Source organism: Chelon labrosus (assembly GCF_963514085.1).
Source record: "Chelon labrosus genome assembly, chromosome: 8".
Lineage (NCBI taxonomy): Eukaryota > Metazoa > Chordata > Actinopteri > Mugiliformes > Mugilidae > Chelon > Chelon labrosus.
The window spans coordinates 25,023,394-25,036,742 of NC_140358.1; the positions used below are offsets into that span (position 1 = coordinate 25,023,394).

The following is a 13,349-nucleotide window of genomic DNA, read 5'->3' on the forward strand; positions in this document are numbered from 1 at the left end:
TAGACCAGACCAGGCACCCCCACCCCATAGCAGTGACACTCCTTGATGGCAGCAGCCTGACGCACTTTAGGAACAATTTAAAAAAAAAAAAAAAAAAAAACAGCACAAGGTGTTGACCTGGCCTCCAAATTCACTAGATCCCAAACTGATCAAGCATCTTGTGGGATGATCCACAAGGGAGACCTGCACAATATCAGGCAGGTGGTCATAATGTTATGCCTGATCGGTGTACGATTATGTGCCCAAGAGGAATCTTGGGCAGGCGCGGTGTCTCATTCCAATTTCACACGGATGATCCTCAAGAGAAACCCGAGTGCATTAAGCAGCTGTCTCCATGACATTAAAAACTGGACGAGCAACAACTTCTCGTAGCTGAACTCCTCGCGATTGGACCAGAGCAGCTGATAACCCTCGGTAACAACAACATCAGTCCTGGGTTTGGGAAAGCTTGGCGGCCTCAGCTTCGAGTCCCACACTTATTCTGAATCTGAAATTAAACGGAGAGTGCGGTTGAAAGTTATGTGCCTGCGAGCGGCGCTGCTGAGCCGTGTGTGCGGACAGGACTGGGGTAGAACCACGGACACGAACCAGGGTAGAAAACCCCTCTCTCTCTCCCCCTCTCTCTCTCTCTTTCTCTGAGAGTGAGACAGCTCCAGCCAGTCAGACGCCAGGGGAGATCTAGGATCTCTGCTCCGGAGCTGCTCTTCAACACACGGAGGCTTTCGCTGAACGCTGCGCGCACCGAGGTGTCTCCAGACGAGTGAATGGCGCAGAGGACCAGAGCCGACCCAGGATGTAAACTCAGATAATAACAGCTAGAGGATTAATCAACAGTTATATGACAACAATGATCATAATAATGCCTAGATAAGAAACTACCTGTTGAAGCCGCAGAGTGCCGTTAACTCACTCACTGAAGCGCACCGGAGTTTTCTTCAACTTCCCAGAGGGATGGATCGCTTCTAGGGGAGAATGTAAACCGGAGACATTGACACTTTTTCATCTCCAGTTGCTGCAGACACTTCTTCACAGAGGTTTGGTGGAGTTTAGAAACTCCAGCGTTGCTCTGCGGGACACATAAAGTGTGTCTTTGTCATGATTGCCACCCATGTGTAGTCGTTTTTGTTTAATTCTCTTATTAATCCAATGAGATCTTGTCTCCTGGCTGTTAATCAGTGACTGTATATCATGACTGCCCGGTGTGACTGTTTGTGGAATTGTCATTCTGCTCCTAAATCTGCTTTCCTGTTCTTGTGCTGCTCTCATTTTCATACCCAGCAGCTGCACTGCAGCATAGCTGCGCTCAGTGTGTGTGCCTGTGTGAGTTATTCACAGTGCTGCTATGCAGACTGACTGGAGCCATGCTCAGACAGCTCTAATGTAACCCCAATTCTGAGGCAAAGGCCTGGACTGCTCACACAGAAAGAAACCTTCAACAGCAAAGAAAAATCTCTCCGCGCTCCCCAGCCCAGTCCAGACGGAGGACTTGTGTGGAATAGCAGATGTTGCACAGCTTTGTGTACTAATATAGATTATTCAGGATGCTGCTATGCAGACAGAGTGGAGCCACAAAAAAGTGCTGGTAGAAATTAGAGTCACACACATGGCCGTGCAGCTTCTGTCAGAGCAGTTCAACGGCGTGTGTCACACAGTTTGTAAATGAGGCTTTGTCTGCTCGTGTTGTTGTTGTTGTCACCGCCGTGTTTGGATTGTAGTACAGAACAAAACTCAGAACTGGAGCCAAAAGTTGTGTCAGACGCACACAAGTCCCACAAGCTGTTACATAGTGAACTTTTATGGACATGAAAAGTATTGTTGGGACAGTTTCAAAACATATGAAGGTGACACATCAATCATTTCCATTCCCATACACCATTTGCCTTTTGAAAGTATAATTCTGTTTGCATTTAACTGACTTTGTAGCTACAGTTAATGTTGTAAAATGAAGAGTCCTCTTCCACTGAGTGATACCTGGAATGCATCCATTAACAAAGATGCAGTACTCATCTCCAGGCCAGACACTAACAAGAAGTTCAAGAGGAAGTCCCGTGTGCCTAAAAGGCTTTTCACGGGCCCTGAGCCCGAGAGGATGAAAACCTACCAATCGGATGTGGACTCGGTGGACGACCTCACGGAGGCCAGCGATGTCAGCACGCTGGCTCCGCTGCACAGACAGTTGATGGCGTCGCAGGAGGCAATAGCCGGCTCTACGGGGATTCTTTCAGGACAACCAGAAGGCAGCATGTCCCCTGCTCAGAGCGGCGGCGCCATAGATATGAGAATTGGCATCAACGTGCCTGCCATCAGTTCCAAAGTGTCCCAGTTGCCCGCCTTTCCATTCTTTAGCCCAGAGATCTCCCAGTGGCCCACGTCCATTTCTCAGCCTTTGTCTAACAAACTCAAACTGGGCGTCCACTCCACTTTTCCTCTGTTAACGTCCACCAGCAGCAGCAGCAGCCACTCACACTCACCCAGCCAGCTGGCCTTCTCCCTGAAGCCCTCTCTGTCGGGCCAGACTGCAGCTCTGGCTCTACCCAGAGCGTCGAACTCCTCGCAGTGTCAGGAACACGTGGCGTCCCAGGACCTGTCTCCCAAGGTGAGAAGTAGCTGAAATTAAATGACATAAAGCTGAAGTAATTGTGTTAATTAATAGGTCTGTTGACGTAGCGTCTTCATTGTGAGAACTTTCCTCAGTTTCATGTGTGTGGGGCTCAAGTTCAATAACAAACAGTGCGCTGGTGTTTTCTTATTTGTGGTTCAGTTGTTTCTGATTTCCAAATTCCTTCCTTCCTACATTCCTATATTCTGAGGCCGTCCCTTGTCTTCTGCTTTCAGGACTCTCCGACCAAGCGGACTGGAATGAGCGGTGACGGACCTGGGCGTCTTCCAGAAGTCAAAGCCATCCAGCAGACCAGGAGGCTTCTAGCCAATGCCAGGGAGAGGTCCCGCGTTCACACCATCAGTGCAGCGTTTGAAGCCCTAAGGAAGCAGGTCAGACTGAAAACAACAATATGTGCACAATCCACATACATGCACACAGAAAACATTCAAAATTCTACATTACCAGCACAGAGAAATGGAAAATGTAATAGAAACTATATGCTGTATTATACAATCTCAGTGCAACTTAACTCAGCAACAGACAAACAATCTAAATTTTATTAAATTAGACTCTCATAAAGGGTTCTTCTCTAGTAATAGTTGTTCTAACATGATAAATGGGCCTAATTAGTCTAACCTGGCCTGTCTAAATCATTTTATAAGTCGTATTTTCTTACCGTTTCAATTTGCCATAGATGTGAAACAGAAGAACAACGTGTGGTTAAACTCTACCACTGCCATGAAAAGCCAAACTGCATTATTAATTAGGCAGTTTTCCAAAACCTATTAAAGTTACATTATAATACACTGTCTGGCGCCAACTGGATTTAACTAAGCAAAGAGGTACGAGCCTCCTATTGGATAATTACTGCATGGGTGATTATCTTTCAGCTGGCAACAAGTTATTTAACCCCATCTGATGCAATGAGTAGCTTCTCATTTCTTAAACAACCATGTCTAAAGACACATCCCGTGGTTGTGGAAAAGATGTTAGTCTGTTTGAGAAGGGTCAAATCATTGGCAGAGAAGCAGAGAAAACATCTAAGGAGATTGAAGAAACTACTAAAACTGGGTTAAGAACTGTCCAACGCATTATTAAAAACTGGAAGGACAGTGGAGAACCATCGTCTTCCAGGAAGAAATGTGGTCGGAAAGAAATCCTGATTAATCGCGATCGGCGATCACTTAAATGTTTGGTGAAATCAAATGGAAGAAAAACAACATTAGAACTCAGGGCTATGTTTAATAGTGAAAGTAAGAGCATTTCCACACGTACAATGTGAAGGAAAAAACAGGCTTCAATTTGCTAGGGAGCATAAAGATTGGACTCTGGAGCAATGGAAGAAGGTCATGTGGGCATCAGGGTAAGAAGAGAGGCAGATGAAGTGATGCACCCATCATGCCTAGTGTCTACTGTACAAGCCTGTGGGGGCAGTGCTATGATCTGGGGTTGCTGCAGTTGCTCAGGTCTAAGTTCAGCAACATTATGTTGCCCAAAGAATGAGGTCAGCTGACTACCTGAATATACTGAATGACCAGGTTATTCCATCAATGTATTTTTTCTATGTCTGTAGCGGATTCCAAGTGTAGCATTTGCATTTGTAAACTGTCGCTAGAACCAACATCATGGTTTTCAAAGGAGCTCTCAAGTGGAACAGCCCTTTCTTAGGTTACAGAAAATCAGAGAGATAGCTGGAACAATAGGAAGCCAATACAACACTATGCTATAGTGGAACACGGACTGTAAATAAAGATGGATGACAACAGCTCATCAAAAGTGAATCCAAAGCAAGTAGAGAGAAAAAAAGAGAGACTGCACTTTAACCTCAAATTCATTATATATCTATAACATGAACTTGGGCATTCAGCTTCAGAACTAAATAAGTCAACACAGATGTTATCATTGTCCTTCTGTATATAGACCTTTAATCTTATTTTTTCAATAAGAAGTGGCTTTGAAGCATCCTCTTATTTGGCATTTGGATTTGAGAGATTGAGTGGAGGTTGAGTTGGGACAGCTGAAGGCATGTTGGCTGCCTGTATTGTTCGTAATTATGTTATTATGCTATATTATTACATTAGGAATTGTGAAAACGTTTCAAAACAACAGAGATAGAGTGTCTCCAAAGCATGAGAACAAAGGGCTGCTTTGAGACAAAACTGGATTGAGATTATTTTGAGCTTCATGCATAGGAATAAACAACAATATAATAGATTTGCGTATTCAACGAGTAAAAGTCGGGACGGGGATGGGGGATGAAATAAAAACTTTCAGCAGCATTAAAGGCTTTCATATCTGTCTATATCCTCTCGAATGCCTGCTACTGTACAGAAATTAAATGAATAAAACTGGGTAATGGGATAAACAAACTGCTGAGACTATATGAGCTAAAAGCAAGAGTTGCGTCGACTCACTCACAATTCAAAGCTCCACAACGGACCGTCATTCTCAACCCCTATTTCTTCCAAATATAGTTCTTATTACAGTTTTATAGTTCTTCAAGGAGTTCCACAGGGTTCTGTGCTCGGACCGATACTTTTCACATTATACACATGCTTCCCTGGGGCAATTTTATCAGAAAGCACTGCATACATTTCCATTGCTGTACAGATGACAGCCAGCTATGTATCGATCAGCCACAACATTAAAACCACTGACAGGAGAAGTAAATAACATGGACCATCTTGTGACATTTAAGTGTTCTGCTGGGAAACTTTTGGACCTGGCATTCATTCATGTGGATGTTACTTAGACATGCAGCACCCACCTAGACCAGACCAGACACCCCCACCCCATAGCAATGACACTCCTTGATGGCAGCAGACATCCCCACCAGGATGCAGCCTGACACAGACACACACACAAAAACGCTTTAGGAACAACTAAAAAAAAACATGAAGAACAGCACAAGGTGTTGACCTGGCCTCCAAATTCACTAGATCCCAAACTGATCAAGTATCTGTGGGATGATCCACAGAGGCCCCCTCCCCCCACTAACAACATCCTGTTTCCAGACACCACAGGACACCCTCATAAGGCCCATGTCCATTCTCTGATGGGTCACAACTGTTTTGGAGGCACAAGGGAGACCTACACTATATTAGGAAGGTGGTCATAATGTTATGCCTGATTTATCCCTATAGTAAATTAACGGTACCTTTAAATAAAATAACCATTTCTCCAATAGATCTGTCCATTCTGTCCATTATTTTTTGATCAATCTCTCATGTAACGTGCATCACCTATATCTTGTTCTGTTATTTATTTATATGCTGCAGACTGAATAATTTCCTATTCTTCCGTACATTTACCATTATTCATTTCTTTATCTTTTTTTTCTCTCCAGGTGCCGTGTTACTCGTACGGTCAAAAGCTCTCCAAACTGGCTATATTGCGTATAGCTTGCAACTACATCCTGTCTCTGGCTCAGCTTGCCGAGCTGGATTACAGTCCAGACCACAACACTCTGAGCTTTTCTCAGTGCGTGGAACAGTGTACCAGGACCCTGCAGGCTGAGGGCAGGAGCAAGAAGAGGAAGGTGAGTCTGTGCACATTTTCTACGACAAACATACTCCCGTGTACTCCTGAAAATCACAAATAACTGGAATACATACATGTTCTCATGGCTGTGATTTCTGTTTTGTGACGCATTAGAGAGCCTTTATTTTAGTGGGACACATTCACCATGATACCTGAAGGGATATTGAGTTGACAGTTACATTAATTTACGCCTTTCACAGCCATCTTGTGTGAACTGTCCATTGACACTAGAGTTGGATTTGGTGCACATGTTGCTCTCTAGTCTCACGGTGGGCAGGTGATTGTTGGACTAAACTTTCATTTCCCCTCTGAATGATAAAGTATCTTCCTCCTTGGAAGACAAACTCTATCCCGAAGTTGGTTAAGCTCTCCGTTTGCAACTCCTGCATGGTACCTCTCAGCCCAAAGATGGTAACGATGGACTACTGTGATAAGTCCGTGTCTGGAATGACAGTAGCACGGCCGAACCTGGCTTCAGCACTCCCTGCATTTGACTATCCAGGTTCAAAGCTCCACTGTAGCCCCAAAAAGAAAAGGTGGAAGTGTGGTGGACTTTTGGCTCTAGATTAAAACTACAGAATACAAACAAAAAACAGTGACAGGACATGGTAGCAATTGTCCCAACCTGGTGACCTTCCAATATTTCTTTATCCATTTCTGCCAGATTGTTACTGCTCGCTTTCAGACCCCGATTTCCCAAACTACGGCTGCATTAATTGCGTGTTAAAAAAATTTGGGGAGTTAAAAGGAAAATGTTTTGACAGCCCAGATATAGATCTCTTATCAGTGCTTCCGGTAACACTGAACCATCCTGTAGTTATGCCAGTAAAGGTCTAGGCTGCAGGGAGACGCTCTGCATGATGCACAGATGCATGATGTCCTCTGCTCTCTTTCACACCAAGCACCTATCCTCTAATTTCTTCACTCTTACTACTTACGCATTCATATGCTACTACTTTATAGTATGTTAATACTCTGTGTTCCTCTCCCCCTCATCCCCCTCGTCCTCCTCGCTCATCCTGTGTGTCCAGATTGGACCCTCTGTGTTTTTGTGTTTCTGCTCTGCCGAGCTCATCGACCTGTCCAGTTTTCATAGTTATCCATTCGCACCTGAATGCATTAATATTCCAACCCACTTATGACACCTTCATTCAATTATTATAGCAGCTAACTCACCTGTAATAGAACTACTACTGTCAATAACAGTTGTATGTCCCTGTGTACTAGTTTATCCTTATAACAGTAACTTCATGAGCCATTAACCGTTTCTACAGTTAATATTTTGAGTGCCAACTCTATCCACACTCGCGTTTGTGCCATGACTCGATTCCACATGTACGCTTTAGTCAGATTTATGTATGTATGACAGATGGATGTTTATCTAGTTTCTCCTCTCCTCTTTTTCTCTCTCTACCCGGTTGGCCTCAAGCAGATGAGCTTCTCAAGGTTTCTTAATGTCAAAAGTTTTCCCTTGCCACCGTCGCCTTGGTGCTCACTCGGAGCTTTGCCGGCTTCCGTGCAGTTAACGTGGCCGCCCGTCATTCTGTTGCAATGTTTTGAACTGACCAGTCTCTCAAAATATTGATGAAAATAGTCTCTAGAAGACGACATGCTTGCATCTCTAACAGATTTCTTGCATCATGACCTGCGTCGGTATTATGTCTCAATCTCCTGTGCGTGGACGCAGTTTCACATTCAGGTATTACATACCATCTCTGGTGGTCATCCAGAATTCCCAGAACTGTATTTAACTCTTGTTTTAATTCAGAATTTCCAGTATGCACAAAGTGTCCCTTCTCGACCAGGGTTAGAATTTGATGGTAGCTAGCTTTTAGAATTTAAGAGTGTTTCTGGAATTTATTTTACAATAGAAGCACCACTAAAGGACGTGTGCACAAGCTCAAGAGGTTCTTGGTGTTCGTTGTCCATCCCTCTATGTCTGCATATTGTATTTATGTCATGCCATATCTTAAAAATAGACACTTAAAAGTTTTAAAGGCGCTCTGACTGTGAATGAATGAAAAGTGAAGTAGGTGTTTACCGTGGGATGAACACAAAACAAAAATCTTCCTGTCTTAGCCACGTTTGTTAGCACACGCTTCATTGCTGCTGTAGCAGGTTTCTGGTGCGTGATCTAGTTTCTTCTACTATCATCATAATAAATAATGATAAAGTTTTTATTTGTGAGTCATAGTGTACAGCTATTACATCCAACTTCATACTAATGCAATCATGTTGCTCTTCTAGATGTAAACTAGCTGCTGAGCGCTTATTCCCTGCTGGCCGGCTGTTTCTCTCTCTCTCTGTGTGCTGGTGTGTGTGTGCATGTGTGTGTGCATGTGTGTGTGGTTGTGCATGTGTGTGAGTGCATGTGTGTGTGTGCGTGTGTGTGTGTGCTGAAAGTCCCAGACACCAGATGTTTAGAGTGGAGGGGAAGTGGAGCTGGCGCCATGAAGGGCAGAGGGCAGCGGGAAGGCACGCGAACTGAAACCACACACACACACACACACACACGCCGACACACACACACACACAGTCACTTCACACAAATACTTGGCACATTCGATCGTAGTCTCTCCAACACATTCCCCCACTCTGCCTCTCCAGGCCATCTGCTTCAGCATACTTTGAAACATGAGGGGAAAAAACACAGTCATCATCAGCCTGTCAGACAGCAGCAGCTGGTGGAAAGAGAGAGTGAGAGAGGGAGAGAGAGAGAGAAAGAGTGTGTGTAGGGTGGTTGGGGATTATATATGTGTGTGTGTGTTTTTGAGAGAGAGAGAGAGTGTGAGTGTGTGTTTGTTTAAGCTATTTTCTCAGAGCCACTGAGTCTGTGGACACAGTTTGCAGGAAAAGAGACTTTCTTGCTTTGCTGTGATTTTACACAACCATAAATGGGCCCGAGGCCACACAAACAGCAGGACATATAATACACATATATATTATGTATTATATACAGTATATATGTCTGTGTACAGTATATAGATAGGTAGGTAGGTTGACATCTATATCGATAGATAGATAGATAGATAGATAGATAGATAGATGGGTAGGTTGGTATATAGGTATATAGGTAGGTAGGTTGACATCTATATCGATAGATAGATAGATAGATAGATAGATAGATAGGTTGGTAGGTAGGTATATGCATAGGTAGATAGGTAGGTAGGTAGGTAGGTAGGTATATAGGTAGGTAGGTAGGCTGACATCTATATCGATAGATGGGTATACATGGGTAGGTGGTACGTACATAGGTAGTTAGGTAGGTAGGTAGGTAGGTACATAGGTAGGTACGTACATAGTTAGGGAGGTCGGTATATAGGTAGGTAGGTAGGTAATCTGGTATATACGCACATAAGTAGGTAGGTAGATAGCTAGGTAGGTAGCTATGTATTTAGGTAGGTACGTACATAAATAGGTAGGTAGGTAGGTATTTAGGTAGGTCGGTATGTAGGTAGGTAGGTATTTAGGTAGGTACGTACATAAGTAGGTAGGTAGGTAGGTAGGTAGGTATTTAGCTAGGTACGTACATAAGTAGGTAGGTAGGTAGGTAGGTAGGTAGGTATTTAGCTAGGTACGTACATGAGTAGATAGGTAGGTAGGTAGGTACATAAGTACGTAGGTAGGTATATAGGTAGGTAGGTACATAAGTAGGGAGGTAGGTAGGTAGGTAGGTATTTAGGTAGGTACGTACATAAGTAGGTAGGTAGGTAGGTATTTAGCTAGGTACGTACATAAGTAGGTAGGTAGGTAGGTAGGTAGGTATTTAGCTAGGTACGTACATAAGTAGGTAGGTAGGTAGGTAGGTACATAAGTAGGGAGGTAGGTATATAGGTCAGCACATACATAAGTAGGTAGGTAGGTAGGTAGGTAGGTATTTAGGTAGGTACGTACATAAGTAGGTAGGTAGGTAGGTATTTAGCTAGGTACGTACATAAGTAGGTAGGTAGGTAGGTAGGTAGGTATTTAGCTAGGTACGTACATAAGTAGGTAGGTAGGTAGGTAGGTAGGTACATAAGTACGTAGGTAGGTATATAGGTAGGTAGGTACATAGGTAGGGAGGAAGGTATATAGGTCAGCACATACATAAGTAGGTAGGTAGGTATATAGGTAGGTAGGTACATAGGTAGGGAGGTAGGTATATAGGTCAGCACATACGTAAGTAGGTAGGTAGGTATTTAGGTAGGTACGTACGTACATAAGTAGGTAGGTAGGTAGGTATTTAGCTAGGTACGTACATAAGTAGGTAGGTAGGTATATAGGTAGGTAGGTAGGTAGGTACATAGGTAGGGAGGTAGGTATATAGGTCAGCACATACATAAGTAGGTAGGTAGTTAGGTGCAATATCTGTACTGGTTCTGACTGGAGCTTTTCATATACATATCATTATAGAGGAAAAAAACTTCCAGTAGTATAAGATAGAAGATAATTCTGTAAAAACTAGGTGAAGTTCTGCAATTAAAATACTATGCTAAGTTATGTACTTCAATATTACAGTAGTACTTTACTCTCATTGATTTGATGGTTTTGTTCTGCTTTAGCCATCAAAGTTTTAAATGAAAAACCATTAAAAAGCCATTGTTCCCTAGCTGCTCCTCCACAGTGCAGTAACAGGGTAATGGAGCATTCTTCAGAGTAGGATTCAGCCGTTAACATCCTGAATTAGACTCCACTGAGACCACATCAAGCCCTTTGTATGGAGCCGTTCAATCAACACAACAGGAGGAAACCTATTTACTCTACATCTTCTGCCTACTCATAAACTTCTGTGTACTGGAATGAGCTATAGACACGAAGTATTTCCAGCCTACAGTAACTGGAAATGATGTGATACGGTTGGAATCGGCGGCTGTAATTAAGAGAAATGCAATTATGGAAAGGTCACACTTTAAGGCTGAACATTGACTTGTCACAATATGGTCAGTGTTACTTACTTCTCCTGTCAGTGGTTTTAATGTTGTGGCTGATCGGTGTATGTATGTACCTGTGAACTTTATTCAAATCAACCTCTAGGTGGTGCTACAAAGACACAGAGTTTTTAACTGAAAAACCGCTGGACAGAATTCCATAAATTTGATCTTCTGAGGGTAGAAGTATTTACCAAAGTCGAAAGAGTGATTATTACAGTGCATGTTTTCATTGTCTGGTAATTGTTAATGATAGTTTCTCTAAGTTAATGGAATCCCATCTGTTTACGGTTTCAAATTTCTTCTGACTTCCTGACTTAGGTGTAAATAACTGGGCATTTGCCAAAAAACTGTATGGTTAAAGTAAGATTTACGTCAATCTGCAAAACATTTTACACTGTTCTGCAGATTCTTTTAGTGAGTAATGCCACCAGCTCCAAAAATGCCTACTGCTCAAAATTGTTATTTACCTTTACAAGGACATGTTAGACCATTCAAACAGCGTTTCTGGGTGGCGCATCGGGTTGATTGTGTTAATTATCAACACACAACAAAGCACATCTCTTCTTCTGCTTGAGATCTCAGCTTATTATCAGACGTGCTGCAAACAGACGAGCAATTTAATTTTGTGGTATGATGTGCCACGAAACAGACAGCGGTAAGAAAGGACTGATGGTCAGGATGCTAGTTCAGTGAGTTTTCTTCACAGAGTGATGTGACGACTATTGGTCAGTCGACACTGTTATAAGAGCAACTTACTGTTCTTATAAGACAGCTTCAAAAACTGTTTATACTATTAGGCGTTGCACATAATGACTACTGTGTGACTTGGTTCCCTCCAGATCTAAGATGTTTCCAACTTATTGTTTGGGTTTTACGGATGATGCACCTTTGGTCCAACCTTGTTCTGTGTCTATATCAATACTTAAAACCTTGTTAAGTACTTGAAACTTGCATCGTTGAAACATATGCATTTATTCTACGTCCTGAGTAGATGCCAGTTTTCTGCAAATAATACACGAATTAAATGTCTGTGTGGTCTTTTTTGTCTGGAGTGGTTGTGTTCTGTATTTTATCTAATGTTACTTTTAATTTTGTCGACAGGCTGGAAGAATGCCAGAGGATGTATGATGCTTTCAGAGCACCGTCTCTCTTTTTACTGTGGACCGACGCCGGATGCATCCCTACATGCTTCGTACAAACCCGCCTTGAGCTGAACTCATTTGTTGTATTCTGTTGAGCGAATAAGGAATGAATCCAAGACTCCAAATAATAATGTTCACAATAATATTAAAAAAGAAGAAGAAGAAGAAGAAGAAGAATCATATGAAGAATGAGCTACATTATAGAAATGGACTAACTGGAAAACGTGCCTAATAGGGGCTGGAAGTTCTGCTGGCGAGCAAGTGATGATGATGATGATAACAATTATTTTAATGTCAATGTATTATGAAAACTGTGAAACTTCTTACACGGCATTTTAACAACCACAGACTTTACCTGACGTCATCTAGGGCCTATAATCTGAGTTACACCTTACTATTTTCTCAAAAAAATAAAAAATAAACATGAAAGTCGACAATGTTTACAAGTTACTTTTATTACACTGTATCCTTTGGTAATGTTTGTTGAAGTTACCGTCTTGGTTCCCATATGAAACCAGAACAGGCCGTACTGATTTTCAATGTTTCAGATCCTAACATGCCACCTCGAAGCAAGGCCAAGACCTTTAGGAACCCAACAGAAACAAATCCAACATCAATCTCTGAGATACTAACTATCACAAGAAGATCACAAGAAAAAAAAAGTCGCCAGCTGGATTTAACTGAGCAAATAGGTAGGAGCCTCCTATTGGATAATTACTGCATGGGTGATTATCTTTCAGCTGGCAACAAGTTATTTAACCCCAACTGATGCAATGAGTAGCTTCTCATTTCTTAAACAACCATGTCTAAAGACACATCCTGTGGTCGTGGAAAAGATGTTAGTCTGTTTGAGAAGGGTCAAATCATTGGCATGCATCAAGCAGAGAAAACATCTAAGGAGATTGAAGAAACTACTAAAACTGGGTTATGTGTGTACTGTCCTGTCGTGTTGCCCTCATTACAGAGTCTGGAGAAGGCATTGCGAGAAACCAGGGTTATTTTCCGAGTCATTTTGCAGGGAAATGGAGTGAATACATGTCTGCAGACGGAGCATGCCAATACATGAAAACACTTCTTCATCTTGAACTTTCAGGTGTTTTTTGTTTTTTTAATACATAACACAGCGTCTCGCTGTCTGACATGCGTTTGTGAAAA

The 13,349-nt window shown here is 42.5% G+C and overlaps 1 protein-coding gene across 1 annotated transcript; it reads left to right on the top strand.

The window, feature by feature from the left end:
• The first annotated feature begins 142 nt into the window (after positions 1 to 142).
• Positions 143 to 13,268, top strand: atoh8 (atonal bHLH transcription factor 8). The gene is made up of 4 exons (XM_084549447.1): positions 143 to 2,596; positions 2,836 to 2,991; positions 5,949 to 6,140; positions 12,154 to 13,268. Exons 1-4 carry the CDS (start codon positions 1,943 to 1,945, stop codon positions 12,178 to 12,180), a joined length of 1,029 nt encoding a protein of 342 aa, XP_084405573.1. The 5' UTR covers positions 143 to 1,942; the 3' UTR covers positions 12,181 to 13,268.
• The last annotated feature ends 81 nt before the right edge of the window (positions 13,269 to 13,349 follow it).

What these genes read in the sequence shown, in the direction of transcription:
- atoh8 (XM_084549447.1), top strand. Translation starts at nt 1,943, where the DNA reads ATGAAGAGTCCTCTTCCACTGAGTGATACCTGGAATGCATCCATTAAC. An exon ending in CCCAGGACCTGTCTCCCAAG is followed by an intron (nt 2,597 to 2,835) that starts GTGAGAAGTAGC and finishes TTCTGCTTTCAG; the next exon opens with GACTCTCCGACCAAGCGGAC. An exon ending in TTGAAGCCCTAAGGAAGCAG is followed by an intron (nt 2,992 to 5,948) that starts GTCAGACTGAAA and finishes TTTTCTCTCCAG; the next exon opens with GTGCCGTGTTACTCGTACGG.